The following is a 15315-nucleotide window of genomic DNA, read 5'->3' on the forward strand; positions in this document are numbered from 1 at the left end:
CATATTTCTCGAAAAGAGATAGCCTTTCAATTGCCTACCCCTTTTTTAAAAAAATTAAAAAAAAAAAAAAAAAAAAAATCCAAAAATCCCAAACTCTATTCCCCATGTTAATTTCCCTTTGTCGCTAGACAGACCCACACTATAGTTCCATGTTAAATTCCCCTTGTCGCTAGAGTGACCCACGATTTATTCCCCATGTTAATTTCCCTTGTCGCTAATCTGACCCACGATTTTTCGCCATGTTAAATTTCCATTGTCGCTAATCTGACCCAGGGGTCTCTGTAATGCTAATTCCCATTGTCGCTAATGTATCCCACCTTACTACTTATAATTCTAACCTATTTGCTAAGAAAAAAACATGCACATGCTTTCAGAATTGTATTATATAACTGTCATGGATCTCTTGCGAGCACAATTTAGTTAAATTTTTTCAGAAGCATTTATTGCTTAAAAAATCGTTTTTCTACTGCATGATAAAAAATGCTGCTTCTAGAGACTGTTCCATTGCCATGCGTATATGTTGTATAGATCTACACTAGTATGTCTGCTACAATTCAAGAGAGGACTGACTTGCGTACGTTTACTTTTCCATTTTAAAGGGTACCCTGAATTTGTTCAGCAGCACTTTAACAAATCTTCCTTGATAAGAATATCTTTCATTGATATTGTTGTATATGTTCAAATTTCATGAATTGCATCAAACAACAATTTTTCTTTTGATCTTATTACTAAATTGACAACTAATATAACTAGAGTTTAAACAAGCTTCCTCCTCAGGCTTTCTCGTCAAATAATTTCAAGAAAGGAAATTAGAGAAAATATGAAGCTAACAAAACTTAAAAATGTTTACCCTTGTAGATCATCCAAATATGCTTCTCAACGGCTTACAAATTCTTGCAATGTGTGAAAAAAATATGTTTATTTAAAGCTGCATACCATAAATTCAAACGGATCTGTTCATGCTACGTTTCGCAAAATAATATTTTATATATTTTCAGGTGAATTAATAAAAGCAGTATTTGAATTGGATAATATGATTGGATAATGCTATCCCATTCGATTGTAATGCAATCATACCAAGCCTTTCCCATTCTCCTTCTTTCATTAATCCCTGGCCGATTCGTACCAAAGACTCACAAATATGGTACTAACAGCTCCCTTGCTTGGCTGTCAACATTAAAAGGTTAGTGTTAGGACTGGTTGGCCTGGTGTCCAGATAGTATGACTGGGTGGGGCATTATGCTACATGTCTATAGCATGATGCCCCAGTGCTAGACATCACTATAAACTGTCACACCGCAGACATCGTAGCGATATAACTGACATTTGTTTTAAAGCTATGTTAAAAATCCAAATCACACACACGCACAAACATATATTAAAAACAGTTTATAAATACTACTATTACTATTGCCAGTACTGCTACTACTACTAAAATACTATTAACAACATGTGTTATGGATTTTCAATGTAACTTTAACAATTTTAGTCATATCGCTATGATGTCTGCATGATGTTAAAGCTAAAACCATAAAAAAAGACTGTAATTTTTTATTTATTTTTTACACTCTTTAGCCTTCTCAAATATGTCCAGTCTGATGAAGGGTCAAATTTTAAGTCTGTAAGTTTCCAACAAGTTATGCATGAATTAGGCATCCAACAATATAAATCATCAACCTATCAACCTGAAAGTCAAGGGCATTTAGAAAGATTTCATCAGACGTTGAAGAATATGATTCTGTCTTATTGCTTTGATACAAAAAAATGATTGGGATGATGGTGTTTTTTAGCTGGTGTTTGATGTCTGGAAATTAGTTAAAGGTTCTTTCACAAATCCAAAAGTATCGAGTGTTCCAAAATAATTTAAATATTTGATGTGTCGATTTACCAATAGCCTTGAATAGGATGATTATTCATCAGTCCTGATGTATCACAATGATATAATTCACAAATTCTTGGAATGAATTCAAATATTTCCAAAAGAGTTTTATTAGTTAATGTTTCTCTCCAGAACATTTTGCGTTGTAAACAATGTTAGGCATGTAACGTAACTTTTAGCAAACAACATTACAAAAATCAATTACGGATAAAGGTCAAGCAGACAGTACAAACTATATATATATATATATATATATATATATTCGATAAGTTAGAAATGCCAGTATTCTCAATTCGATAACTTAGACCAAGCAGTATTTTCTATTCGATAATTTAGACATTCCAGTATTTTCTGTTCTCTGTTCGATATTGTACAACTAATACAGTAAGCTCTGCTAATTTTTATATACAAAATTCAGCATGCTAGTCCATTAGCTTAGAAATGTCAGTATACTGTATTCAGGAAATAAACAATTCTGGTAGCAAATGACAGAAAGCAATTGAGGGTGCATGCATTATTGGAAAAAATAAGTCAGGATAAACGGAAATCAACGAAAATGATAACAAATAAAAAGAATACAAATCTTGTGAAAGGTCCCAGAACGTTTCAAACCGAACAAATGATGAAATACATAAGCTGCAAATGTAGCATATCGTCGCATCTTTCTCAGCGCCCCAGCAATAGAGTAGACCCATTGGTTTATTGTCATTTTCGGCAATGTTGATAGAGCTTTCGATCATTTGTATTATACTATTCAACGGCAACATACAGTATGACCTACTGGGTTTGTGGTACTGATTTTAATAGCTTTGATAAATGACTAAGAATATTTACACATATACAGACATACCAACACGCATTATTTCGCACTGAGCAAAAACACACGCAATTGTTATAAAGAATGCATATATGCTACTATTCCTCATTTACATTTCGCGAATACTGTTTAGATTAAGTAATTCCTGACCTATGTCTTTTACTCTGATTCACAAAGTTGGAGTATAAGAAATTCATAATTCCCACACACAGGATTGAACACGTAATGTACTCTTCTGCAATCAAGATACACCCATATATATATATATATATATATATATATATATATATATAGAGAGAGAGAGAGAGAGAGAGAGAGAGAGAGAGAGAGAGAGAGAGAGAGTGGCGTGTGTGAAGTGAAGTTGCTTGCATTTGCAACATGAAAGAATATTTGTAAACCTTTATACAAATTTCATGTAATGTGGATGGCATTACTTAGGATATCGTACTTATAGTAATTTCACACGATCTACCGGTAAGTAAAATGACTGCTCCCTTGTGTTCAAACCCCTTTAATTAGTTCAAATTACACTATCTTTAGCAATTATTAAAATACTGAAAAGGAATTTTTTCCAGACAGTACAAGCTTCATAAATTTAACAGCGTATTCCTGCACACTCCGTCTATCTCTGACTTTGTGTTTCACTTTGCGAAAGATCACTATTAAAGTAACACATTCCTTCTGGACCGTGGAATATTTTCGCTGATGCTTATTTAGTATTTTTAGAAAAATGGCGCACTGCATGATCCACATCATTTTGTCATTTTGAATCAATACTTCACCATGACTTGCATCAACATTCACTTTAAGTGATTGATTGAAATTTGGAGCTGAAAGAATTGCAGCACTGTATGACCCTTATGTTATCATAAACAACATAACATTTCTGAGACCATTGAAAAATGCGTTTCTTGCCAAATAAACGTTTCAGGGGTTTGGCAATTATAAAACACTTTGAACTAACTTCCCGATAATATCTGACCATATCCAAGCATTTCATCAGCTGCATCTTACTGGTAGGCACTTTATATTTAGAGATGTGTGTGTGTGTGATTTGGATTTTTAACGTAGCTTTAACAATTTTTCAGTCATATCGCTACGATGTCTGCAGTGTGGCAGTTTATAGTTATGCCTAGCACTGTTGGGATTATGTCGCAGACATGTCCCATCCAGTCACATTATCCTGATACCAGGCCGACCAGTCATAGCGCTAACCTCTAAATGCTGAGCGACACGCGAGACAACTGTTAGTACCAGTTTTGTAAGTCTTTGGTATGACTCGGTCGGGAATCGAACCCACTACCTCCCGTGGCCGAGGCGGAAGCTTTAACCACTAGGCCACCAGAGATACCCTTGACTTTAACTTCAACAGGTTTATCGTGACCGTGTCCTGCAACATGTCTTACAATATAACACAAGAACGGCAAAACCCAATCTTATGTAAATCAATTCTCAAATTTACATCACTGAATCGATGAAAGAATTTCGAAATGGCTTCTAAGTGATCTTTCTAGATGTGGTTGAAGATGATGATGTCATCGATTGAAGTGGTACCTTTATTTAGACAAGAAGCTCGAATAAACAGTAACACAGAACGTGTGAAAACAACAAGCTTTTTAACATTTAACAAATTATTTATTTACCGGGAAAAATTCTGTAAAAATGAAAAAATAAAATAAAATAAGAACTTACGGTTTAAAGAATCAAATAAAAAATTAATCCAAGAACAATTCACAAATTAAACTGCGAAAGTCCTAATAATAAAATGTTCTACTGAATTAAAGTTCGAGTCCCGATGAAGAATTCAAGAATGAAGGCGATGACGTAAGGCGTATCCTATACAACGTTGTCGTTTACAGTTCCTTATAAATAACACTCCTGTGTTGGAAATCATAATAAATTTGTAAGCAATGTCCTTCCAAAACCTTTGTGTGGGCACTCCTCAAAATATTTCCAGAATATAAAGAATTTATCCTTTTGAGATCAAAATGGTCTGAAGATAATTAACTTAAAAATCTGGCAACAACAAAATAAACAACTTGATACCAAGTGTAAAAGCCCAAAAACTGAGAAATCTCTCTCTACACATCTCTATTGAAACTAACAAGTGGGTAGTTATGGAAAGAAAGAATCGCGAAATCAAAAGGGGGTCACGTGATCGTGTTTATGTCACGTACACCAAGAATGACCCTGACGAAAACTAAACATTTTCTCTAAGAAATAATTTTCTAAAAAAAGCTGTTTACATCTTAAACCCAAAGCCCATTATGAGCTTGACAACAACCAATCATTTTAAGATAAAATAGAACTGTTTATGTAAGTAGCTACACGTTCTGAAGCTAGGTCAAAATTTAGATCAACACCACTAACAGTCAAGGTCAAACAATTTTCTGAAAAGAATTATCCCTAGTGAATAAATTTACATTTTAATTCTAATCAGGGTAACAAAAGAGAATCATTTATAACCAAACAGGAGCAAGATCATGGGATCTCCAAATCTTCTTAAGACGGCTGGTCGCGAAACTGATGCCTCAAATGTTCCAGTTTGTTATTTTGTGAGAAATTTCGGTCACCTGAATTACTCTCTGGCTATGAGTTGTCAGTGTGTTATCAAGTTGTGGTTCGTAAGTGATGTCTAATCTAATCGTCACTCTACTCACTAAAAATGAAATTAAAGTTTTACGGAACTGAAACTGAAAGGAAATTTTGGCCTGGTGATAGAGTTCTGGCTCTTTTGCCCATACCTGAAAATCCTCTTTTGGCAATATGTTATAATCCTTATCCTACTGAAAAGAAAATTACTGACTTAAATTATATAACTGACACTACTGGGAAGAGGAAACCTAAACAAAAGTATCATATAAAGTATTTTAAAGGAGTATTTTGGAAGAGATAACCCTGCTAATCTTTCAAAACATTTAGTTTTACCTGTCCCTCACGGTGTGAATGTAAACGATAAAATCCAATCTGACTTTAGTGACTTTGGCTTAGGCAATGTTTAGAATTTAGAAATATTAAACAATCTAGACCAGAAGCTTTCACATCTACAGGAAAGAGTGAATTAAAACAACTCTTATTCTAATATTAGCACTTGTTTTCTGATGTTGAAACACGAACAAATACAATCGACCATGACTTTGAAATTGTAGATTACAACTCTGTTAAACAGCATCCTCACAGAATAAATCCTATCAAGCAGGCATGTTTGAAAAAGGGAATTCACTATTTGCTAGAGAATAGTTTCGTAGAAGCAAGTAAAAGTAACTGGCATGAAGAAATCTCCGTCAACATTCCATCCTTGAATGAACATGATAACATCTTGTCTAGATAATCGTCACGCTTACATCGATGACGTCGTCATCTGAACGACACATGGAAAGATCACTTATAAATCAATCGGAAATTCTTTAATCGACTCAATGATGCAAATTCGACCATTACGTCTTGTTTTTCATTTAAAGGATATAGTATGGGGCACGGTAACGTTAAATCGCTAGAATGTAAGGTCAAGGTTATCTCTGAATTCCTAGTGCCGATCAATGATAAGAAGGAAATGCGATCTTTGAATGTGGCTGGATATTACCGGACAACATTTTAACATTTCAGAGAACTTGACCAATTTTTGAGCAAGAAATGTAAATTTCGTTGGACTCAGAAATGTTAGGAGGCTTTCGCCATATTAAATGTCATACATAAGAGTGCAACAGTTCACTTAGCTGCAAATATTAGTCATTTGTTTAAAGTCTCCGTTGATGCAATTGATGAGGGTGATGGTGTGCTATTTTTCTAAAGAAAATTAGCATCAGGGAACTTTTTGGACAATCCAGAAGAAATGTATAACTTTGATCTTGGCTTAGCAACACGTTAAAGTGCATATTGACTTTGCTACTTCTTCGGTCATTGAATTCATTGACCGCAACCCTCTTACATGAATTCGCGAAATGAAAAACAAAAATCTCTATAGTTCCCTACTTTCTGACATGTATAAACGTTGGTAGCTGTAGCATGCTCTCACCATCCCGTTTGTTTGTACCCCCCTACCGATTTGAAAAGGAGAAGGCATCAAGGAAAAAAAGAATGCACAATTTCATTTTAATTTCGTTACTTAATTCATCTGTTCTAACTTGATTGTTGCTTTCCGTGCTTTAGCACGTGGATTTATTTTAAATAACGTGGATTTGTTTCAAATAACGTGTGTATTAAATAACGTAACTGATGTTTACTGTTTTGTCTTCAGTAGGTAGAGAAATTGTTGAAACTATTTTACGATCGTATTTGACTTTTGAACAATACAGGCAATAATTTCAATTTTACATGTCATCGTGAGAAAGGTGAAGGTTACTGATTTCTTTTCTTTGTCAGTCTGTAACTTTGCTCATCTGCAAACATCCTTCGATATATGCTCCTTCTACCAACAGAACTTCATCATATGTCTCTTGCTGGGCGGTGCTCTTATCACGATGGGGATTTTGCACGTGAGCAGGTCATTTTCTAATTGCAAAATTTTGAACGAGAGCAGCTGTTTCTGAACTGCAGAAGAAGATATATATTATGGGAAAATGAAAGGAGAGATCATGATTTTATTTTAAGTCACCATGAAAGAATATTTGGCCCAGAATGTGAAATGTAATTGGTATCTGTACAGATAATATTTACGAAACTAAGCAAGCAATGGAGAGACATACGTTTGTTAAATTCTGAACAATTTCCTCGACCTTCTTATGTCTGTAAAAAGTTCTTTGTTGAACGTGAGTATAATCTTAATATAGACAGTGACTTTATTTTTAAAATCCTAAACTGCATTACATTATTTTAAAAAGACATATATTGATCATTATTACAAGAACTATGTTAATGTAGTCAGTACCAGATATAACTTAAGGCTGATCAGTTGATGACTGTTGTTCATCGAATGATCTCCAATTAGTGATTAAGATCAACAGATGCAATTAAGAAAGTGATGAAATAAATAAAGCGAAACTGCGGAAGAAGATAGAAGAAAAATAGGAGATAAAGGAAATAAGGACTAAATAGAAGAAAACAGAAAGACAATTATATAGCTGAACGAATTACAAAACAGATTTCGTTACTTCATTAAGAGTTGTTTTTAAGAAGCCATAACAAAATCTAATTGTATACCCAGAAAATACGCATATGCATAAAACTCCAAGCAAAGAATTTTCTTAAAAATCAGACATAGTCGAATACGGCGAACTGACACAATAGTCATTTGTAAGTTTTTAATAATTTTTTGTAAGGTAAATGGCTTTACAGTTTTATATGGCAGTCGTTTAATGTTTAAGTTTGTATATTAGTCGTTTTGTGCTTAGTTTTGTACTCCATCGTTTCTGAAACTTAATCAAACTTGATTGTAACATATTATTCTCTTCCACAGGCCTGACTTTAACAATATAGATGACCTACTGTAAGTTTAGATAAGGAGTGAAATACTGATGCTACCTTAGTGACTTCGAGACAGGTTGAAATTTGGAAATAAAACCGTTATGAGAAAAATATGTTCCACCGATTGTAAACTTTTCACAAGGACAAGTGAAGTCTCTTGATTAATTGATCGATTGATTGATTGTTTGTTTGTTTGATTGATTGATTTATTAAATACTAATTGGAGGTCAGTATTATGATAATATTTTATTTGGTTTAACCTGTGTATATTGATAGAAATATAGAAATATATAGATAGAAATATATAGATTGATAGAAATATATCAATATTTTTACCACAAATATTATTTCTGCGCTTACAACTAGTTGACCAAAATCGTCAGAAAGAGGGAAAATATCTGCTACATCTGCAAAGAAAGACACGTTATTATCAAACTCCAATCTTCATAAGCCATCTATATCATAATTGTAATTATTATAGTTATCCTCTTTCTTCCTGGTATTATTATAAATTATTATTAGTTACTTATTTGTTTGCAATGGGATACCTGTGTCCAAATTCTGAAAAGGAACCTGACGTGAGTCATTGTTTGTGAGTTTGATTATAAACTGTGGATATTTTAACAAGTATAAACGAAGTTTGAGGTCACTATAGGTTTCAATATATTTCAGACTGTCGATCAACATGGAAATTCCTGATTATTATGAGGAGGTGTCTGTTAGACTAATGACAGTACTGGACACATCAGGATATGGAGAGCAAGCTCGGTGGAAGAGAATTGCAATGTGGAGACAGAATGAGAAACTTCTCAAAGTCCAATGTTTTCCTTCTGTCTTTAACAATCATGTTTTCGGAAGTCAAGCTGAGGCGACTGCACACGGGTTCAATTCAGATGTTGATATTGTTGCATTATGCCACTCAGTTACAGTGCTGCAGGATCTGCGGTCCTGGAAGCCTGGTTTTGACATATTTTTAATGATTACAGATAGCACCACACCGCCAGGATATGTCAAGTTACAAGGTTTGTACGATAATACACCAATTCCTATTTGGAATCTACAGACAGAGGGACTAAATTTAGATGCGCATGGTCGATCTGTTATACACAGTGTGCACAGGGATGTTAAAGCTGTGAATCTAACATGTCATGGACCTGCCAATACATTGTATAACAATCCAGGTATTTCCCACGACGTTGTGTTCGCATACCGAGCCTTATCATGGCCTGATATGGCCTTGGGGTGGATAACACGAAACAGAAATCACAACTGGCCATCACAAGAAACGGTTGCCGTCATTCAACAGTCCGAGACACTACTTGTGCCAGTAGGGCAAAAACTAAGCCCCGAGAGACACCTTGAATTTAGAATATCCTTATCGTATGGGGAAAGAATACTAGTTTGGCAGTTCAGTTCGTCTCAGTACAAATGTTACGTCTTACTAAAAATGATCAACAAATACTTCATCAAACCGAAGGTTGGAGAAAATGTGTTGACTAGTTACCACTGTAAGACTTGTATGTTCTATTTGATCGAGAGCACACCTGCAACTTTGTGGCAGCCTCAGAATGTACTGATCTGCATCGAGCAGTGTTTGAGAACGTTGTGTACATGGGTGGAGGAAAGCAACTGTCCGAATTATTTCATACCGGCTGAAAATATGTTTCTGGGTAAAGTTTACGGTCACATTCAAAGTTACCTGGTTAATGTTTTACGCGATCTAATTAGACAAAAGGGAAAGTATCTCACTGGGATACCCTATGACAAAATCGGACAAAATCTGATCAGAGCCTGTCAGTGTCCTGTTACAGAAATTTACCATGAAGAGAAACATTTTAATTCCACATCTTTTACAGTTAGCTATCTACTGCGTTTACTTCTATCTGCTTGGTTTATTCTTTTGGCTGATGGTGTTCAAATAAATCCCCAGATATTAGAAAGGGCAACTTCAACTGATGTGGAACGACATGAGATTATCACTTTACTTACCTCATTTTGTCACTCCAGTCTTGGTTCCAATCTGGCCTCACTATGCTGGGAAGTAGAGGATGCCATAGCCCAAGAAGCTCTAGATTTTGCTCACGAGTTGCTCCTGTCGGGGTCATCCTCTGATGTCGCCTCCGGAAAACTAAAGCTTGCAGCATTCTACCTCATGCAGAACAATGTCATAGTGGCAGAAAATATTCTCCAAAATATTGAAAAGAATTACACATTCCTTGTTTCGAGTGTAGGAACAGAGACAACAAATGATCTCATCCTGCATACAATTGAGAATGAGAATCTTTCAACCACAGAGTTAGTACGATTTTACTCTGCATTTCCAGTGCCTTATCTCCACTCAGAAATTCATGGCACACCCGCAGCACTTATCCCAGAGATGTTCCGCTCGACAGGATCATACCAACGTTCTCTAAATCGTGATATCGACAAATGGCAGTCATGGGCAGTGGTGGATCCTAAATTTTATCTTCATTTTCTAGAGCATCAGTGTTATCACCAGCAATCCAAAATCCCCCAGAAGATGGCTGCTTTGGACAACATGATCTGGGTCATACGATACGAGCGGCTGGCGTACATGGACACCGCCCTCAACCTGCTGGCCTACTGTCTGAAGAAGGAGGGGTTACTAGTGCAAGCCTACAAAGTTCTCTCCAGGTCAATGAAGCTGAAGAATCACCACAACGCAGCCAAGTGGCAGATATGTTCACTTATTAACGCTGCTTTCAGATGTCCGGGTGGCAGACGTTACATTGTGGTGTCCCCCTGATCAAATATTTTCATTTCGTTACATGGAAATGTAGTTCCAAACACTAAATATAAAAAAAACATACCAAAATCAATGATATACCTACTAGCATTTGGCTTTCAAAGAATCTAGACAACATTTCACGTTTCATAACGTATTTCCATTCTAGAAACAAAGAAAATGTATTCAAATTAATACGTGTACTAGATATAACGAATATCCTCACTATGTGTTATTATTAATATGTCAACGTGAAATGTTTAGATTATTTTGCTAAGGTCATTGAGCGTATCATCAGTATGGCTCTATCAAGACACCGATATTCTGTAATGCATTTATGAAATGTACGGTTTTGTAAGACTAATTCTACTTCCTCAGTATACACTAACATTTTATGATATATTTTGTGTTCCGAGTCTGATTTATGTGGCAAGGTATTCTCTTAAAATGACACCTTTTGGGTTAAATCACTATAGATACTATTGTTGCAGGTAAAAAATATGAATATTGCATACAGGTTTGCAAACCTGGCAAACATCATGGAAGTAATTAATAATATAATACTTGCAATGCCAGTAGCTGGTAAATGAAAGTAACTTTTCCATTGGTCAGAATGTTACCACGTGATCAAAATGAGTTGTGTTTATGTCTGTAAAAAATTGAATCAATTTGGCTTCCATTGGTTGAAGGACCGGTATTATGACGATTACGATCAAGCAGGACAATCCCAAGTGCTATAAATAGCTACGTAACAGAACACCCCAAACATGTATTACTACGCTCATTTAAGGTTTCTGTTTTTTAATGATGCAAACAAAGTAACATAACGAATAACTGAAATTTCAATTATAAGAGTTTAACGTTGCTTTTTTCTGAGTTTATTATGTTAATAACTGTCAGTTGCCGACCCACACAGCTCACACAGCTCACATAGCGCTTTCGGGCGTTATTTGCTCTGCGAGTCGGCAACTGACAGTTTATACATCGATAAACTCAGAAAATACAACGTTAAACTCTTAATTGTATGCACAAAAAATGAGCCTCACTTATAAAAGGCCAATATATATTCAACACAAGATAGGTTCAGTACATTTGCACAGAGTAACGAAGCGCACGCGTCCCATTGCAAAATCTATGTTTCTTTCTATCTCTCTCTGTCTGTTTGTATCTCTGTCTGTCTCTGTGTATATATATAGTGCCACGTGACGTCACCTGCACACAGTATGACAGCATGAAGTCGTCAAAAGTGTATAAGCTGCTCAGGCTCCTTAATCTGTGCCGGTATTGCAGTATTGCTATTATTATTATTATTATTATTATTCTCTTGCGTGGGTTTTTCTAAAATTATTTTTACGAATAAGCAAAATTTACTAGTTACTTACCAGGTTAAAAACCAAATAATCAACGCATCTAAAAATGTAACAGTTAATACACGTCATCGCCGCCTCCTTCGCTATGTTCTTGTTTCATTAGTCACATAAGACCTCACTGTACCTTGTGCATGACAGGTAGAAGTAACTGTGCAAAGTAAATGATCTTTTTCCTGAGATCTTGCTTGCCAAACTCTTTTTACAGACGTCTTCATTGATCTTTTTATTTTCTTGTTTTAAGCAACACGTATTTTGGTTGATATTGATTAACTACTAAATACTGAAATTCCGAATAAGATCGTATCTATGCTTTACTGGCAGCAAATCTGAATTGTCAACTATAGTGTGAAAAAGGATTTTACTTTATTCTTCCAAAAGTCGCTGAGGAAGTTATGAAAAATATCATATTTTATGAAAATTATTACATTGTTTCCTTGCTTACCTTTCTAAATATCAAATGGCTACATTCCTTTTATAACCCACCAACCAGAACAGCGGATGGCTGTGCGGAAATTTCATATCGCAGGTCATCATTCTTCGCAAGCAACGAAGACATTAAACTTTGTAGACACGATGCTACAGTTTTGACGGCAGTGATAAAAACATGTTTGACGAATCGATCAATTTAAATTATGGCTCTCTAGATTTCCATACGTTTAATACCGTAGGGATATGGGGTTGCTAATTGAACAGCAATATTGTCAATGTCTCTAAGTATTCTGTGAAACAAGAAAATCAAATCATTTCAGTGTGTATACCCCATCCCAACCTCAAAGATTTAAGTTATAAGGAAATGTTGATTTGTTGGCAAAAATTATCCTTACGGCTAGTATGTTGGGCAAAACTATAATCCAGTGATAGTCGCTCTCTCTCTGTAAAGAAAGGTTTAGATTTAATGAGATCACACCTAAAACACCATACATTTTCCTCTACACACTCTTTGATTGTTTGACGAGGTTCTAATGAATTGAAATTAATTCATTGACAATGAACATTTCAGAACAAAATAACCCTACTTATACTGGACACTCTTCGAAAGAACAGTGGTTGATGATGTTTCCTATTGTTGACCTTAATGCTGATAATGTTGAGGTTGATCTTGATGCTGTCAATGGCAATGGGTTATTTGAGTGGACTGTCGATGGCAATGGTTTATTTGAGTGGGCAGCGACAGCAACGAATTCACTTGTATTGCTCTTTATGGCGAGTGATAACATATTGTCTGCTTGATGTAACAGTCTTTGAGTGTTAGTTATATAATTTTGTCTCACCTGTTCCGCCATGTTCAAACGATTGCACTGTTGACTCAGTAAATGGTTATCTCACCTTCATTCTTTTCGTGAAGTGGATCATTTGACTATCGTGTTTGGAAATTGTATTGTCGATCCTAATGTACAAAATTTAGAATGTTCTAGAAAGGGAACTTGGTTACAAATTTAATGGGAAGAACCCACATCCATGTCATCTTATTGTTTCTTAGTTTGTTTTATATAAACATGTGTATATCAAAATTATTCATTCCTATCGTAGGATCAGACTTTGTGGAATCAATTTAAGTTGTGTTGAGTCATAACTTGAGAGGAATTATTTATGTAAATTATTTATTAAAATTACAAAGTGCTCAATGAGGCTAGACTAAAACACTCTTTGGTACTAGCATGAATTCATTCAAGGATGTTCTGACTATATCATTGTGATACAGCAAGATTATTGTACGTCGGCACCTTCAATACCACGGGCTCATCAGCACATTGAAGACATGGAATTATTTTGGAATAATCTATACCTTTGGACTTATGATATAACTTTAGGATTAGTTGGGATTTAATACACAGCACTGCAAGTTCCCTTAAAATTTTGTTGTATAAATTAGAGAATTAAATTATTTGTAGAATTTTACAACACGTGATTGATTGTTTGCTTTTATGTTGCTTAGTTTAAGACCATAGAGTTTAGATACAATTATCTGTTTTGATTTGCCTCTTTTTTATTTAAGCATTGATTTTATTGTTCAAATTTTGTTTAGTCTTTTGATTTTTGTCTGTTTCATGCCTCGTTTGTTTTTTTGAGTATTGATATTAATATTTTACATATTTATTTGGTGTAAAACGAACTAGGAGAGTTAATGACAGTTGTTATGTATATTTCATTAAATTTATATTTTATTAAGTTAATTGTTTGTTTGTTAGTTTAAATTTATTATCCCATTACATGCTGTTGTAATGTTGTTTAAAATTGAGTTCAGAATTTTCGTACATTTATTTTTGACGTAAACAACTTTATAGAGATATTATATCTAAGTATGACCTTTTTCATGTCCTTGATCCAGAAACAGTGACAGTTTCTGGTAAACAACTTTTTCAACTTATTTATTCATTCCCAATCTATGAAATCTTAATTTCAGTCAGTGTCATATATGGCCTACGTGTCAAATAACATGTATCAATTAGGTTTGACATGAGGATTGACCCTCATCCTGGAATCTGTTTATTGAGTCGTATAACTCATCTTATTATAAGAATTAGCCATTCGTGCTCTAAACCATTGACACTTAAAGGTGTTTTGTTGTGACCAGTTTGAGTTGAAACTTCATTTGTTTGGAATACAGGTGAATATTTTCCCTGGAAATATATAAGTGCTCATACAGAATTCTCGGACAAACACTTTTACTGAAATTCACACAGAGTTAAAAAAACTGGAATATTATTTTCCGTGATTCAACAAAAAAAAATTGACACATCTGTACGACACTGACCACAACCTACGTCATCGCCTTAAATTTTGGATTTCATCGGAATTCGAACTCAGTTTCATTAGGACGTTTTATTACTAGGATTTCTATTTTATAATTCTAGGATTATTCTTGGATTTGACTCGTAAGATCTTTTTTTTTAATTTTTAAATTGTTTTTCTTAGGAAAAGAATTATTTGTTAAATTTACGAAGCTTGTTGTCTTCCCTCTTTTCTCGTTACTGTTTGGAAGAGCCTGAACACGTAACACAGTACATGTATTTATAGATGTATATGTATGTCTGTGTGTGTGTGCGTATGTGTGTGTGTGTTGTCAGCAGAAATGGACAATATATACTTACGACTGAAG

General features: G+C 34.7%; 1 protein-coding gene across 4 annotated transcripts in view; it reads left to right on the forward strand.

The window, feature by feature from the left end:
- LOC149787395 (uncharacterized) overlaps nt 1–14389 on the forward strand; it is a 40877-nt gene extending 26488 nt beyond the window's left edge. For 2 of the 4 annotated variants that reach the window (XM_089977985.1, XM_089977983.1), the window contains one exon: nt 8772–14389. In XM_089977985.1, coding sequence (XP_089834111.1) covers nt 8785–10866 — 2082 coding nt within the window. In that variant the 5' untranslated portion in view covers nt 8772–8784 and the 3' untranslated portion in view covers nt 10867–14389. Of the gene's footprint in view, nt 1–5757; nt 8176–8771 lie in introns of those variants that run through there. The other 2 variants (XM_089977986.1, XM_089977987.1) reach the window with 2 other exon arrangements.
- Nucleotides 14390–15315: the final 926 nt, after the last annotated feature.

This window comes from Sinohyriopsis cumingii, chromosome 12, assembly GCF_028554795.1.
Source record: "Sinohyriopsis cumingii isolate HCF-2022 chromosome 12, ASM2855479v2, whole genome shotgun sequence".
Lineage (NCBI taxonomy): Eukaryota > Metazoa > Mollusca > Bivalvia > Unionida > Unionidae > Sinohyriopsis > Sinohyriopsis cumingii.